The following is a 14,826-nucleotide window of genomic DNA, read 5'->3' as shown; positions in this document are numbered from 1 at the left end:
GATTCCAGCCACCTCTGTTCCCATGGTCTGGTGAGCCTTCAGACGTTCCAGCAGTGGACTACTGGACTACATATTAATACAAAGTCCCACTAATTTAGCCTAATTCAAGAGTGCTACTTCACAATCCAGTCCCTTCACCCATCACTTTCTATTGACCAATTTTAGGTCACACAAAATTGTCTTTTCAATGACCAGATCATGGAACAGTACTCATGTGGAGCATCAGGATCAAACGTCTCCCCCACGCTTAGCAAGAGAAGAGTAAAAGATCCTGTCTCCCTCAACCCTAGACTCAAGAGAGAGAATATTGTGTTTTAAGCATGAGCATGTAAATGATTCAGCACTTGCCCGTGGTTTTACGGTTATGTAGAATATAACCGAAAACACCATTCAAAATCATAACATTTTGATTAGTGTAGCATAACAACATATTGGATATAACAGCATAAAGATCAAAATCAGTAAATATATCAAAGACATCAAAAATAGTAGAAGTAAACCAACACTAAAAAGTTCTTTTTTTTTCAAAGATCCCATTGACAAAAGATCTTCGACCCAGTTACTTTGCGTAATGAAGAGGGTCCCCACTGGGGAGAGGTAAGGCTAGCACTTACATCCCAGGGCATGGCTCATCATTCATCTCCTCATGGTCTGTCAGTCTACTTCCCTCTCCACGTGTAGTTTCTTCTTAGCCTTCTTCACCTTGTACATTTGGTGTGGTGGTGGCATAGTGGACTAAAGCACTAAACTGGTAAGCAAAAGGTTGTTGGTTCAATTCCCACAGCCACCACCATTGTGTCCTTGAGCAAGGCACTTAACTCCAGGTTGCTCCAGGGAGATTGTCCCTATAATAAGGGCACTGCAAGTCGCTTTGGATAAAAGTGTCTGCCAAATGCATAAATGTAAATGTACTTTTCTTTCAGCATAATGTGGCCCTTCTGGTGTTTCTGGATCTTCAGTATCACTTCCTTCAGATTCCTCTTCAGGCATTTCTCTAACTCTGAGTACCCTGGTGCAATGATTCACATGGTACCATGTGGTGCTATCTTAAACTTAGACAGCTGTTGGCATTGCTTTCCCACTCTCCTGGGCTTCCTTATCACTTCCCCCCTTGCACAGTAGTCAAAATCATGCGCATCTGAAATAAGAACATTGAGAAGCAAAGTTGATGCAACAATCTGTCCTTCATGTGAACGCCATATAGCTTGTGAATCTTTCTTGGCACCCCTATTTTCCCACGTAGTGTGTTCATATGGGCCTGCTTCCTGTTGAATTGTGGTTGTGGTTCAATAAGAACCATTGGTGCTAATACTGCTACTTGACAGCCAGAAGCCTTTTTGGCATCTAAATCTGCTGCATTATTTCCCTTGATGACAAAGTCATTGCCCTTTTTGTGGGTTTGACATTTATTGATAGCCAACATTTTAGGTAACATCATTGCAGAAATCAACTGTCCAATCTGTTCTGCATGTTGAATTGGGGTTCCATCACTTTTTCTGAAACCTCTTTGTTTCCATACAGCTCCAAACAGGTGACAAACACCATGAGCATAAGCCGAATCAGTGAAAATGTTAACTGTTTGTCCTTTAGCTAACTGACACACAGCAGTAAGAGCTTTCAATTCTGCTAGTTGAGCAGAAAAAGATTGTGTACAATGTTGTGATATTACCGATATAAAGTCATCTTCGTCTTGTTTCACAACTGCATATCCTGCATGATTTCACAAATGATCCCTGAAACAAGAACCATCTGCCATCTGCTTCAGAGATCGGTACAGACTCAAGATCTAGCCCAAGCTAGTGAATGCTAATGAATTAGTCACGCAATCATGTGGTGTTCCTTCATGGGCTAAAGGAATCAATTCAGCTGGGTTAACTGTATTAAATCACTTGATGGTGACGTCTGGGTATGTAAGGAGTGATGCGTATGTTAGAATGCGAGCTTGAGTCAAAACAAATTTGCCCTGTTCAATTAGTTCCACAGTTTTGTGATGCTTATATATATATATATATATATATATATATATATATATATATATATATATATATAATCACTGGATATCTCATAGTTATTGTTGAAGTTTTCTCATGCACGTAATGTACAGCTGCAGGGCCCTGTTGGAAACATGGCAGATAGCCTTGAGCTACACTATCCAATTTGGTGCTATAATAAGCTATGGGCTGTTTTTTCCTTCCACTGCATGTTTCTTGCATCAACACTGCTGACGCATATCCATCGACCCTATTAGCAACATACAAATGAAATAGTTTAGTCTAGTCTGGCGTAGCTAAGGTAGGTGATTTTTGGAGTTCTTTCTTTATCGACTCAAATGCTAGCAATGCATCATTACTCCATGTTAATGGCATATTCAAATTCTTTAACCCTGCTTGTTTCATGATTTCGTGCAATGGTGCAGTTTTTACTGCATACTTCTCTATCCAATCTGCACTAAAACCAGTCATTCCCAAAAAGGTCATCATTTGACCTACTGTTTGAGGCAATGGCGCTTTACTTATGCCTTCCAATTGGGCTGGAGCTATGGAGTTTGTTCCATAGGTTACAAGTCGTCTTAAGTATTCAACCTGTGGTTGACAGTACTGCAATATAGTTTTTGAAGCCTTGTGGCCTCCTTGAGCCAACTTTTTGAGCACTGTGATGGAATCTCTGTGACACTGCTCTAACAAAGTGGAACAAATCATCAGATCATCCACATATTGTAGTAACGTACTGCCTATCACAAGATCTTCCAAATCAGCCTTAAGTACCTGGTTGAACACATGTGGTGAATGTTTGAAACCCTGTGGCATTCTGGTATAGTATACTGTTTGTTACCATACGTAAATGCAAACAGATGTCTGCTCTCCTCGGCTAATGGAACACTGGAAAATGCAGAACAAAGATCAATTACAGTAAAATATTTTGCATCAGTAGGAACATTCGTTTATGTTCATAGCCGCTCCCTGTTTACCTATTATGATATATTGTGAGGTCAGCTGGATTTTTTCCCTTTAGTTCCTTCCTGCCATTTCTTTTCTTTCTCAAAGTCTCTTGTTGGATCATACATTGTACAATGAAATTCTGATTTTGGTGAATGTGCTTCAGGGATCTGAGACCTGATAAACTTTCCCCAGTTACTGATTGTCATTCATACCTCATTTTCTATCTGACCTAACCAATACACATTTGCACCTGGCTCATATACCATCGTTTGTGTCCCAATTCCTTTTGTGTCAATATAGACTCCTTGTGGAGTACACCAGATTTGCAATCCCAATTTACATATGCATCTTTTCCTAACAAATTGACAGAAGTTTGATCTGATACAAGAATTGGTATAGATAAATTTTTATTTTCGGTTTGTAGACTGACTGGAGCTCTCATATGAATTAGCTGCATTTTACCCAAGAAACCTACTGTCTTTGCAAATTTTCCAGACATGGGGAGATGAGAGGCATAATTTGAATTTACACATGTGTAAGTTTCTCCATTGTCTATCAACATGGGTGTGACTTTACCCTCTATTTTAACCTGCAGCATAGGTTCTTGATCAGCTTCTATTGTCAAAATTGGAAGCTGAATCTCCCTTGTAGGATTCTCTGTGCACCCCTAGAACCCTAAATTATTTACCCCCCACAGATTTACTGGATTTGCCAATATGCTGGTCTTTGCTGTTGGACCTGACTTGGCTGATGCCAACTCCTCCCCCCTTCACCATAAGGAGACTGTTGCCATGGATTGGTTGGGCAGTTGCGTCTGTTGTGTCTAGCTTTTCCACATCCCCATCACTCTCCAGGTGGACTAGAATTTGGTCTGCCTCTTACTCTTTGTCCCCCTTGTGGTGGCTTTCTTTTCCATCCCACTTGTCCTGGCTGCTGAGTGTAGACATTGACAATTGGCACAGGAGCAGCCTGGTTCACAGTTGTAGGGACCAGTGCAGCTTGAGTGGGTTGGACAATTGGTGGATTTGGAGTGTTCATCTGAGGAGGAGGGATGTTCATTGGAACTATCACTGCTATCTGCTCCGCCTCTCCTTTCTTTATAGCAAGCTGTATCTTCTTTTTATTCTTGCTTGTTTTATTTTTCTCAGAAAGTTTTCTCCTTTTTTAAACATTGTCAACACTTCCTTTTCTATTTCTCTTTTAATCATTCTCTTTTTACTCTAATTGTTCACTTTATAGTTCTTTATCAATGTTTCCATCTCCTCACAAACCGTCACAGCAAATGTTTTGGCCATTTTGTATTCAAATTTTTGGTTCTTTTTTCCCATTTCTTTGAGATTTTATCAATAAATTCTCACAGGTGCCATCTTCAGCAACTAGCCAATGGAATGATTTCAACTGATTTTTTTTCTATTTAATATTATCTCTACATTTGAGAGGGGTCTGTCTGCATCCTGCAAGACTACTACAAGACACACCCACTACACCTTACGCCCCCCTCCAAATAACCAGTGAAATCCTGAAGTCTTGGAACAGTTGGATGCCACATCCATACACTGTTTCCCTTACAAAAATCGAGAGTTCATGGCAAATTTGCCATAAATTCGCCACTGATCATTTTCACATGCAAATGAGCTTTGCGGCAAACTTGCGGTAAATTCTCCATTGATGCCAAAGATTTGCTGGAGGTTCACCACTACCAGCCAATCTTCTGGCAAACATTTGCGACAAATCAAAAGCTCATTCGCATGTGAAAATAATGAGCTGCAAATTTGCAGCAAGTTTAGATTTTTTGCAAGGGTTGATGTGTATATTTAGAGTCCTGCAGCAACCATACACCTACACCTATCCATAACTTTAAACCTAACCATAATCAAAGATAATTCTGACAGATAAAGGTCACTACAGTGTCTGCAGCACCACTAAACCATCACTAGAATGGCAGTGGATTTTTATTTATTTATTTTTATTCAGGGGGATTTTTGTCACTTTCATTGGAATTTTTGCCCTAAGCCCTGGATAAATGAATTGACTTGGAAATTACTAATTTCTGCCCCTCCTGAGATTCCATATTCTCTCTCCTCAGGATAGAAACAACTGTGGAGCCATACACTAATGATGTGCAGGTGAGAAGGGATGGGACTGTTGATCATGCAGTTGTCTTGTTCACCTCAGTGAGCTGTGAAATCAACCTTTTTAACTATCCCTTTGTGACTGGAGAATGCCCTGTGGCCATCAATGGATGGAGCCAGAAATGTAAGACTGAAAATAGAATGATTAAAGGGCTAGTTCACCCAAACATTGAAAATTGTTATGTTGTTCCAAACCTGTATGCTGTTACTTATTTCTGGGGAACACAAAAGTAGCTTTTGCCATACAACAACAGTTCATAGTGACCACGTCTGTCAAGCTCCAAGCTTGTAAATAATGCACAACATAATGTATCATAACTGTCGTTGTATGGAAAAAGCTGCAGATAGATTCATTGAGTATATATACTTTTTGTGTCGCATGGAAAAAATAACAGCATACATGTTTGGAAAGACAAAAGGGTGACTAAATGATTACAGAATTTTCATTTTTGGGTGAACTATTCCTTTAATTGTAAAGCAGATTGTGAAATTCCAGAGAAATTTCTCTGAATAGATTGTGATTTTTATTAATAGATTGTGATAAATTACATCTGAATAACTTATGTTTTATATGTTCTCTTGTTTGTATTGATCTAGCTTGTTCGCTAAACCTCCAGATCTCTGATAATGTATCTTTGGTTGGCGGGTCTGGAGGAGAGTGGCAGACTTTGAGTGTCATCAAAGTTTCTGATACATCACAACCAGAGAGTCGCAATTATCTCCATGTAACTGAATTATTCAATTTTAAACTTCTGATTGAGAATATTATGTTTAGAGAACTTGTCAGTGGTTCTGTTTACACCTAATATTAACTTACATCTTAAGTGCATCTCTTGTGTTCAGATTTCAAGTGGAGAGTTCCTGATTTCATGACTGCATACATCACTCACTAAATAAGTAATTGGGTTTCCATCCATGTATTTTTATGTATATGTTGGGATATTGCATAAAAAAGCCCCATGAATAAAAAATACAAAAAATCCACCTCAAGAGAGCATATAAGCTTTTTATCCATGAACCCGCCCGCCAGTCCAGAAGGGGGCAATATATCACGAAGTAAGTTTACGCTTAAGTCCCCGGATACATAAATAAGGCATATTTGGTATCGTTTGAAAGCTTAGAATCGTAACTTTTCAGAGAATGCCATCACTTTTGCATTTATGTTACATAAAATAATAAAATAAGGCCTGAAAATATCTGCGTCGTGAATAAGCACCACCTAGAATTAATGTAGTATAAATATTAATATGAATATAAAAGTATTTCACATAGCACTTAAATAGACGAGTGCGACTATACAGTTTTTATTTATTTTGTTGTCAAATATGAACTTCTCTTTTATGCGCCGACCACTGCCGCTGTAAGCCCCAAGTAGCCACAAACTTTATATCTGACAGATGAGTAAGTGGTCATTTGCTGCTGTACAGGATGCATGAGGATGTATTAGAGTTTACACTAGGTTATTTACTACCTCAATGTGGTTTGAGTGATCCAATCACAAAATGTTGTGGACTCAATTTACAGCTGTATTTAGCGCTGCCCACCTGTGATCGGATCACTCGAAATGGATGTTAATTCCAGGCATAAACAGGGTCACTGATCTCTAAAAACCTAAATGATTGCATATCTACACTTACTGGTTGATGGCTTTTAATGAATATACATAATTTACTCTTTTGATGTTTGAGTAGGTCACGCTGTCCATCAACCCCTTTGGTGCTTTTGTGACCCTGATCCTGCCCAGTGCACTGATATTGCTGGCTGACCTTGTGAGCTTTGCTTTACCATTTGAAGGAGGAGAACGCAACTCTTTTAAGGTCACATTGGTACTGAGCTTCACCATGTTTCTCCTCATCCTCAACGATCACCTGCCTAACGGTGGCAACTGCAGCCCTCTGCTCCGTGAGTGAAAACATGAAGCTTGTTTTTTCAGCTTGGTAATGATCTTATTGGATTTCAACCAGGGCTGTTAATAAAAAAAATGTAATCTAATTAATTCATGTAATGTTGCCCTGGCGCTGGCAATGATGATGACGATAAAGTAAAGAGAACCCAGATGCAGTTTATTTACAAAGTGCAGTACAAAACATAACCAACATAAACGACTTGACTATAAAACAAAACATAAACTTGACTTGGCTTGGCTTGGCTTGAACAATAACAATACTTGACAAAGGACAATGGAAAACATGAGGGTATAAATACATGGACATGGGAGAACAAATCAATGAACAAACAGAACTCTAAACAAGATAACAAGAACATGAACATGGAGGAAAAACATGAAATCACATGACAAGGGACAGGAACTAGAATTTTCAAAATAAGACATGAAATACAAGAATCAACAAAATACACATGACATATCCCTCCCACTAAGGGGTGGCTCCCGACGCCCCAACACATGAACAAAACACAAAACATGACATAATTTTCAAAGTTCAATAGGGAGCTGGGGGGTGGTCTTGAGGCATGTCTTGGCAGGGCGTGGAGCATGGGAATAGGGCGGAGCACATGGGGGGTGGAGCCATGAGAGGCTCGAGGGGTGGAGCCATGGAAGGCAGAGCTGTGAGAGGCTCTAGGGGCGGAGCCATGGAGAACTGGATACCTGGAGAGTAGCCGAAGACTCGAATGGTCAGGGTGGAGCCGCAGGCAGGAAGGACCAAGGCGGCGCCAGAGGCTCAGATGAGCAAGGCGTAGCTTGGGGATTGGAAGACTGAGGCAGAGCTGGTGGCACTGAGGACCAAGGTGGAGCCGTAGGGAAGGAAGGCCCCGGTGGAGCTGACGGATCGGAGGGACAAGGCGCAGCTAGAGGATCAGAGAGCCAAGGTGAAGCCAGGTGACCGACAGACCAAGGAGGAGCCAGAAGGACAACAGGCTGAAGGACAGCAGTGGAGCCGAGGGAACGCAGAGCTGAGGCAATGTTGAGGGACCGACAGGCCAAGGCGGAGTCCAGGGCTCGGAGGGTCCAGGCAGGGTCGGAGGGTTGAAAGTTCCCCTTGCCTGCTAAGGGTGGGTACAAGGGCGGGAACCATCTCCAAGTCCATCTGCTTAGATGTGGCCATGACATGGCGTGGAACAGACTCAGGCATGGCTGTGACGTGGCATGGAGCAGGCTGAGGTGTTGCTGTGACATGGCATGGAGCAGGCTGAGGCATTGCTGTGACATGGCATGGGGCAGGCTGAGGCATTGCTGTGACATGGCATGAAGCAGGCTGAGGCGTTGCTGTGACAAAAGATGGCACTAGCTCAGCGACCATGACGAGGAACTCTGGCTTGGCGGCCATGACGTGAAACTCTGGCTCGGCAGCCATGACGTGAAACTCTGGCTTGGCGGCCGTGATGTGAAACTCTGATGATTATTGTTATGCTTGGTGTTTATCATAATCTAAAGCATAATCTTAACCTTTTTGACACAGAGTGCCATTTTTTATTTTCCTGGTTATTGGCTGTGCCGATGTCCAAGTTTGAGTCCACTTGTGAAAATGTTTCTATTTAGCATTTTTCTAATTTAGCCATTTATTTTTCATTACAAATTATATTATCAGCATAACAGTTTGAGCGAAAAATTTGTGCAAAACCCAATGATTATGATATAATCATGATCCTGCATGTGAATTATCACAGATCATCTTGTGAAAGTGCTTTAATGAAAGAAAACCTGTCCTTTTGTACAAAATGAGTTAACACAGTTAATGTCACAAATTTGCTCATTTGATTACTGATCACAAAATTGTGTGGAATCTTAAATATTTCTTTAATTATGTCATACATTTTTCAAAATCACACAGAGGGGTAATCACTAGTACGCAAGCAATAGCGAGGGAGGAGCAGGCTATTTTATTTATATGAAGTTTTTCACACCTGACCTGCATTCCAATCTACAACTTGATGTAATCCTTAATCGTGATCACGCAAGGTGTTTTAATCATCTGAATGGGAGGCTAAACACTATTAAAGTGTGACGAGACTCGCGCGTGCAAACCATTCGCACATCACAAGCCATTCAACTTTTTAGCCCTTTTCGGTGAATCGCACCTGCAAAATCCTAAAATTTTATTTCCAGGTTTAATTTATATTTTGAAGAGACTTAGATTTTTGTGTTTATGTTTTCTCTTTTAATCATTTAATGTAATTTTGAGTGTTACCATGGATTAAGGAGGGTGTACCTGTATGCTGGGTTGGAAATCTCAAGGATTAATAGTGGTGTTTTCCTTATTACAGCACGTGTTCTGAAAACAAAAAGAAACAAATGAAACACGGAATGTAGGCTGTCATCTGCGCAGCCTGACCAAAGCAAAGCGGGCACGTATTAACTTGCGCAGTTAACCGAAAGTGAAGCGCTGCTGGCTCGTAATGTGTGAATATGAGTCTGTTGGGTATACTATAGTCTCGTCACATTTTTACTTTGTTTAGCCTCCCATTCACCTGATGAAAACATGCTGCGGGATCATGAGGAAGGTTACATCAAGATGTAGATTGGGATGCAGGTGCAGAATTTATATAAATAAAATAGTCTACTCCTCTCTCGCCGTTGCTGACGTGCCAGTGATTATCCCTCCGTGTGCCAATGCTGGCATGCGTGCCATAGGTTGCCGACCCCTGATCTAAATGAATTATTAGTTTTGTTCTTAATTTGTTCTTAATTTATCAGTTAACATCATACAAAGTCCAGTAAACATAAAAAAAGCTAAATTAATATTTGGTGTGACCGCCTTTGCCTTTAAAACAACACCAATTATCCTAGGTACACCGAGACACAGTTTTTCTTGGTTGTTGGCAGACAGGATTTTCCAAGCTTCTTGGAGAATTCGCCACAGTTAGGCTGTCGATTTAGGCTGTCTCAATTGCTTCTGTCTCTTTATGTAATCCCAGACTGACTCAATGTTTAGTGGGGGACTCTGGGGGGCCATGCCATCTTTTGCAGGGGTCCTGTTCTTCTATTCTGTTCTATTTGCAAAAGGAATGTTTGGGAGGCTAACATTTATATTTCCTTTGGACAAACTAAAGACAAATGTTTTTGTACAAATGTTTTTGTGCCTAAGACTTTTGCACAGTACTGTATATACAGTATATATATAGACACTGGCAGCCAAAAGTTTGGAATAATGTACAGATTTTGAAGTTTCGGAAGGAAATTGGTACTTTAATTCACCAAAGTGGCATTCAACTGACCACAAAGTATAGTCAGGACATTACTGATGTAAAAAACAGCACCATCACTATTTGAAAAAAGTCATTTTTGATCAAATATAGACAGGCCCCATTTCCAGCAGCTATCACTCCAACACCTTATCCTTGAGTAATCATGCCAAATTGCTAATTTGGTGCTAGACAATCACTTACCATTATATCAAACACAGTTGAAAGCTATTTGGTTCGTTAAATGAAGCTAAACATTGTCTTTGTGTTTGTTTTTGAGTTGCCACAGTATGCAATAGGCTGGCATGTCTTAAGGTCAATATTAGGTCAAAAATGGCAAAAAAGAAACAGCTTTCTCTAGAAACTCATCAGTCAATCATTGTTTTGAGGAATGAAGGCTACACAATGCTTGAAATTGCCAAAAAACTGAAGATTTCATACAAAGGTGTACACTACAGTCTTCAAAGACAAAGGACAACTGGCTCTAACAAGGACAGAAAGAGATGTGGAAGGCCAGATGTACAACTAAATAAGAGGATAAGTACATCAGAGTCTCTAGTTTGAGAAACAGACACCTCACATGTCCTCAGCTGACAGCTTCATTGAATTCTACCCGCTCAACACCAGTTTCATGTTCAACAGTAAAGAGAAGACTCAGGGGTGCAGGCCTTATGGGAAGAATTGCAAAGAAAAAGCCACTTTTGAAACAGAAAAACAAAAAGAAAAGGTTAGAGTGGGCAAAGAAACACAGACATTGGACAACAGATAATTGGAAAAGAGTGTTATGGATCTTAACCCCATTGAGCTTTTGTGGGATCAGCTAGACTGTAAGGTGTGTGAGAAGTGCCCGACAAGACAGTCACATCTATGGCAAGTGCTACAGGAAGTGTGGGGTGAAATGACACCCAAGTATCCAGTTCTAATTTTGTGATGATTTTAAAAATTTCTGATTTGTTTTTCAAATTGTAATAGTCATTTTTCATGTTATTAATACATTGTGATCAGTTGAATGCCACTGGAGAATAAAAGTACCAATTTCCTTCTGAAACAGCAAAATCTGTACATTATTCCAAACTTTTGGCTGTCAGTACATATATATATATATATATATATATATATATATATATATATATATATATATATATATATATATATAATGCTGTTTTTTTTTTTTTTTTTTTGCTCCATAGATTATCATTTCAGTTTCTGTCTGGTGTGTTTGGTGCTGAGTATGCTGATTTCTATAGTGCTCACACGTCTGTCAGTAGATGGCAGTATTTTGCCATGCAGACGCTCAAAGGTTCATCCGTCCAACAGTCCCAATCCTAAAAATGACTGCCTGGATAAAGAGAAAGGTAAGAAATGACTGCAAACAAAAGGGTCTATGCTTAATGGCTTGGGGCTAACATTTTATTATGCTAATGTTAGGTTATGATTAAGTAATGAAACAAACAACAAAGTGCAAACATTAAAGGTGAAAAGTGTAACACCGTGGTTCATTGGTAAATGTAGAAATAACTTGATTGGTTTTACCCTTAAAGCAGGAAAGATTAAAGCATTATTAAGTGGATGAGTGGATAAGACTCCATATGGACAACGGTCCACTTATTAACAATGGCTGACACTTAAGTGTTGTTTAACTCACCACCGAGTATTGTTAACAGGGACTAAAAATGAAATGTTTTTCATTTCAGTTTGTTCTGAGCAAAAACTGTACACAAAACTTCTGCTGCTTCCTTCTAAATGGTGACCGGTTAGAACTAAATAAAGAACGGTTAATAATGTTCTTTTTAAAATGACAGTACTCTGTGCTAATGGGTGGGTTAAATACCAATTGGAGTGTTGCCAGATCTCACAAGTGTAACAAGCAACCTGGTCTCGAAAAACAAACCCAAAATAAGCCACTTGCCTCACCAAAATAAGCGATTAAAAACAGTTAAATTATTTCTGGTGTGGTGGATTTATCAGCATAGAAATCATAACAAGCATACAGTTAATTAACAGTTAAGTATAATTTTATTTACAGATCTGCTTCTCAGTCAAAAACCGGCAACATCTAGTCTGTATTAATGCATCAAATCTGACAATAATTCAGTGAAGACTTGGAAACAACTGAGAAATATACTTTTTTTTACCTGTAATAAGGTTTTCCTTGTATCTGTAACTGTTTAGTGAATTTGGCCCTAATTGTTTTGTAATTCTATTTGGTGATGCTTGTGTTACAGAAATTACACTCTTCACCTATAATTGAATTTGATTATCATTTTAATAACAAATGTGACATGGTGTTCATTAACAGATATGGGTTCAGAGATTTCTTTACTCCAGAAAATAGTCTTTTTTTTGGAGGACATGGATAAAGGAGATGACAACAAGGAGAGTAACATGGCTTTCGCGTACTTCATGGACAAATGCTGCTTCTGCTTTTTTTTAATCATTTACATAATTTATGCCATAATTCTCATTTGTGTTACCCAAGCAGACATATGTAAGGTTAATAATCTAGATTTCTGGGATAATTCTAAGCCTCCAGATTACTCATTTGACTACTCATACAGCTACTACTACTACTACTACCAAGAGTAACCTTCATTTAACTGTTTCAATAGATCTGCTCAGCTCAGCTCTGGTCTGTTGTTTTGGTTTGTGAATATAACCTGAGGTTTATGGAAATTTATATAAGGTCATAATCTGAGACATGGTTCATATATTACATATTGATTTAATCATAAGTAGATCAATGTTTTAAAGGCATAAATACAGAATACACACAGAATATACTCTACAAAACATGTGGTTATACTGTAATTAACTAAAATAAAATGAGTTAATAGCTCATAAATTATTTACTTTTATTTATTTTTGTGTGACTTGTAATTTTTTACTGTCTAATTAAATCCACACACTTTCTGCATGTTATGAGGTATACAGTTTTATTGTATTAATCTGCTATACTGAGTTACAGTAATGGATAGTCTTAAACTTTATTGTAAAATAAATAAATAAAAGAAAAAAATTGTGACATTTTACTGTGCTTTTTGTATGATTTAATTAAAGTTGCATGAAATCAAAATAGACCAAATGTTCCTGTTGTCATTGGGAAGGATTCATCAGTACACATTATTATAAATGAATAAAATAACATAAAATGACTGCTGTGAATTGAGTGGTTTTCTTCCTTGAAATAACCAAATCTAATGGACATTTCTCTCATTTTCTCCATATTAATGAATTGGCAATTAGCATTTGTTTTAGGGCATGTTTGGCCAGGGCTTCCTTGCTGACTGTATTTATTGGAGATATTAATGGTATATACAAATATGAAATGTTAAATTTCTTTAAGTATAAAGTTTATATATATATATATAAAAAATCTAATCACACTTAACACTGAAATTATCTACAAAAAGAAAGTATGAGAAATTTCAGTGCAGTGCTGTTTTGCAAGCCCATGATTAAAATATGAAAAGATTTTTAAGGTGCACAAATTTTGTGGTGCAGGTTTTTCCCCCATGGCATTAATCTTTTACCCCAACAATCAGATTTACACCGATGAGCCAAAACATTATGACAACTCACAGGTGAAGCGAATAACATTGATCATCTCCTAACAAGGCCACATGTCAAGGTCTGGGTTGATTAGATGGTAAGCGAACAATCAGTTCTCCTTGTCAATGTGTTGAATGCAGGAGAAATGGGCAGGAGTAAAGACCTGAGTGACTTTGACAAGAGCCAGATTGTTGTGGCCAGATGACTGGGTCAGAGCATCTCTGAAATGGCAAGGCTTGTGGGGTGCTCCTGGTCAGCATTGGTGAGTACCTGCCGACAGTGGTGCGAGGAGGGACAAACCACAAACCGGCGACAGGGTGTTGGGTGCCCAAGGCATATCTATGTGCGAGGGCAATGAAGTCTATCCCGTCTGGTCCGAACCGACAGAAGGTCTACTGTGGCACAAGTCACAGAACATTTTTATGATGTTACGGGAAGGAATGTGTCACAACACACAGTGCATAGCACTCTGCTGCATAGCCGCAGACAGGTCAGAGTGCCCATGTTGACCCCTGTTGAAAGCGCCTACAATGGGCACGCGAGCATCAGAACTGGACCTTGGAGCAGTGAAAGAAGATCGCCTGGTCCGATCAGTCCCAGGTTTTTTTACATCACATGGACGGCCATGTATGTGCGTGCTGTTTACCTGGGGAAGTGATGGCACCAGGATGCATTGTGGAAAGACGACAGTTCGGTGGAGGGAGTGTGATGCTCTGGGCAATGTTCTGCTAGGAAACCCTGGGTCTGGCCATTCATGTGGACGTCAGTTTGAAACGTGACACCTACCTAACCATTGTCTCAGACCAGGTACACCCCTTACACCCCCTGCAACACTCCACACATTGTTTGGGAATGGTTTGAGGAACATGATGAAGAGTTCAAGGTGTTGCCCTGGCCTCCAAATTACCCAGATCTCAATCCAATTGAGCATCTATGGGATGTACCGGACCAACAAGTCTGATCCACGGCGGCTCCACCTCACATCTTACAGGATTTGAAGGATCCGCTGCTAATGTCTTGGTGCCAGATACCACAAGACAACTTCAGGGGTCTTGTAGAGTCCA

General features: G+C 39.5%; 1 protein-coding gene across 1 annotated transcript in view; it reads left to right on the top strand.

The window, feature by feature from the left end:
• The window catches only part of LOC127452162 (5-hydroxytryptamine receptor 3A-like), a 30,688-nt gene extending 17,409 nt beyond the window's left edge, over window positions 1-13,279 (top strand). The window contains exons 6-10 of the mRNA XM_051717443.1: window positions 5,026-5,195; window positions 5,669-5,796; window positions 6,763-6,973; window positions 11,404-11,568; window positions 12,513-13,279. Coding sequence (XP_051573403.1) covers window positions 5,026-5,195; window positions 5,669-5,796; window positions 6,763-6,973; window positions 11,404-11,568; window positions 12,513-12,799 — 961 coding nt within the window. The 3' untranslated portion in view covers window positions 12,800-13,279. The remainder of the gene's footprint in view (window positions 1-5,025; window positions 5,196-5,668; window positions 5,797-6,762; window positions 6,974-11,403; window positions 11,569-12,512) is intronic.
• Window positions 13,280-14,826: the final 1,547 nt, after the last annotated feature.

The sequence above is a fragment of the Myxocyprinus asiaticus genome, chromosome 14, assembly GCF_019703515.2.
Source record: "Myxocyprinus asiaticus isolate MX2 ecotype Aquarium Trade chromosome 14, UBuf_Myxa_2, whole genome shotgun sequence".
Classification (NCBI taxonomy): domain Eukaryota; kingdom Metazoa; phylum Chordata; class Actinopteri; order Cypriniformes; family Catostomidae; genus Myxocyprinus; species Myxocyprinus asiaticus.
Note: the sequence above shows the minus strand (reverse complement) of the source record. Positions and strands in the feature narration are given on the sequence as shown.